At 47.7% G+C, this 1,208-nt stretch overlaps 1 protein-coding gene across 3 annotated transcripts in view; it reads right to left on the reverse strand.

The window, feature by feature from the left end:
- Window positions 1-1,208, reverse strand: part of EPHX2 (epoxide hydrolase 2) — a 67,036-nt gene that overhangs the window by 36,991 nt on the left and 28,837 nt on the right. For all 3 annotated transcript variants that reach the window (XM_015564610.1, XM_006764762.2, XM_015564609.1), the window contains exon 6: window positions 404-484. In XM_015564610.1, coding sequence (XP_015420096.1) covers window positions 404-484 — 81 coding nt within the window. The remainder of the gene's footprint in view (window positions 1-403; window positions 485-1,208) is intronic.

Raw genomic sequence — 1,208 nt, forward strand, 5'->3', positions numbered from 1 at the left:
TGTGGCTGGGGTTGAAGACACAAGGTTACAGCCCAGCCCCTAGCCCCCGGCAATGAGCCCTTCACTCTTCATCAATATAGAGATGAGGTCTGAAGGGACCTCATAAGAGGGGCTACACTGACTCTGACCCGTAGCTTCCAGTACTACTTTCTTACACTCAACTCACTCATCCTGTAATGCCCACTTTACCATGTCAGCTGCACCCCTCTGCCCGCATTTATGACTGCTGCTTGCATATGGTCCTTGTCTTCTATTGATTTTTGAGAAATTATGCTGTGGGAGATACGATTTCCCTATAAACAATCGCTAGTCACTACCCTTGATATTGAACAAATGTCTCGGTGAGTCGTTTTAGGAGACCCGGTTAGAGTACTCAGCTGATGGAGGGAGAGTGCTCACTTACCTTGATTGGCACATACCCATGGCTCACGTCATTTGGATGGCATGGGATTGGGAGAGGGGCTGTAACTTCTGTTTTGAGAAGCTGAAAGTAGAAGGTACACAGTGAGAGGTATAGTGAGAGAGGCGTCTTCTGCTTCCTTCCTGACCAATGAAATGCTTCCAAAGTGAGTTTCCAAAACTCCAGTGAGCTCACCTCCCACAGCCTCCATCAGGGACTGACCAACCCATCCTCCTCTCCTGCAGCACCACCATCTCATTATAAAGCTGTGAACACTGAGATTCAGAGCGAAACACAGAGTTCCCAGAACAGCCAGTCATACCACCATGGTATGGCTCTATGGCTCTGTTGAAGCGTTTCTCTTCCAACTCAGCAAAAACCAAACTCTGTGCCTTTGTTGGTCTGCTAGGGTTGCCATAACAATGGACCATAGACTGGGTGACTGAATCAACAGAAATTTATTTTCTCACCATTTTCAAAGCTAGAAATCCTAAATCAAGGTGTTGGCAGGGTTGGTTCCTCCCGGTCTCTCTCCTTAGCTTATAGATGGCTACCTGCTTGCTGTGTCCTCACATGGCCTTTCCTGTGTGTGTGTCTGTCCTAATTTCCTCTTCTTATAAGGATAAGAGCCATATTGGATTAGGGTCCACCTTAATGACCTCATTTCACCTTAATTCATTCTTTAAAGACCCCATCTATGGCTGGTGTGGCTCCACTGGTTGAGGGTCATCCCATGCCCAAAAAGTCACTGGTTCAATTCCCACACAGAACACACCCCCAGGTTGTGGGCTTGATCCCCAGTGTGGGG

Source organism: Myotis davidii, unplaced genomic scaffold, assembly GCF_000327345.1.
Source record: "Myotis davidii unplaced genomic scaffold, ASM32734v1 scaffold198, whole genome shotgun sequence".
Classification (NCBI taxonomy): domain Eukaryota; kingdom Metazoa; phylum Chordata; class Mammalia; order Chiroptera; family Vespertilionidae; genus Myotis; species Myotis davidii.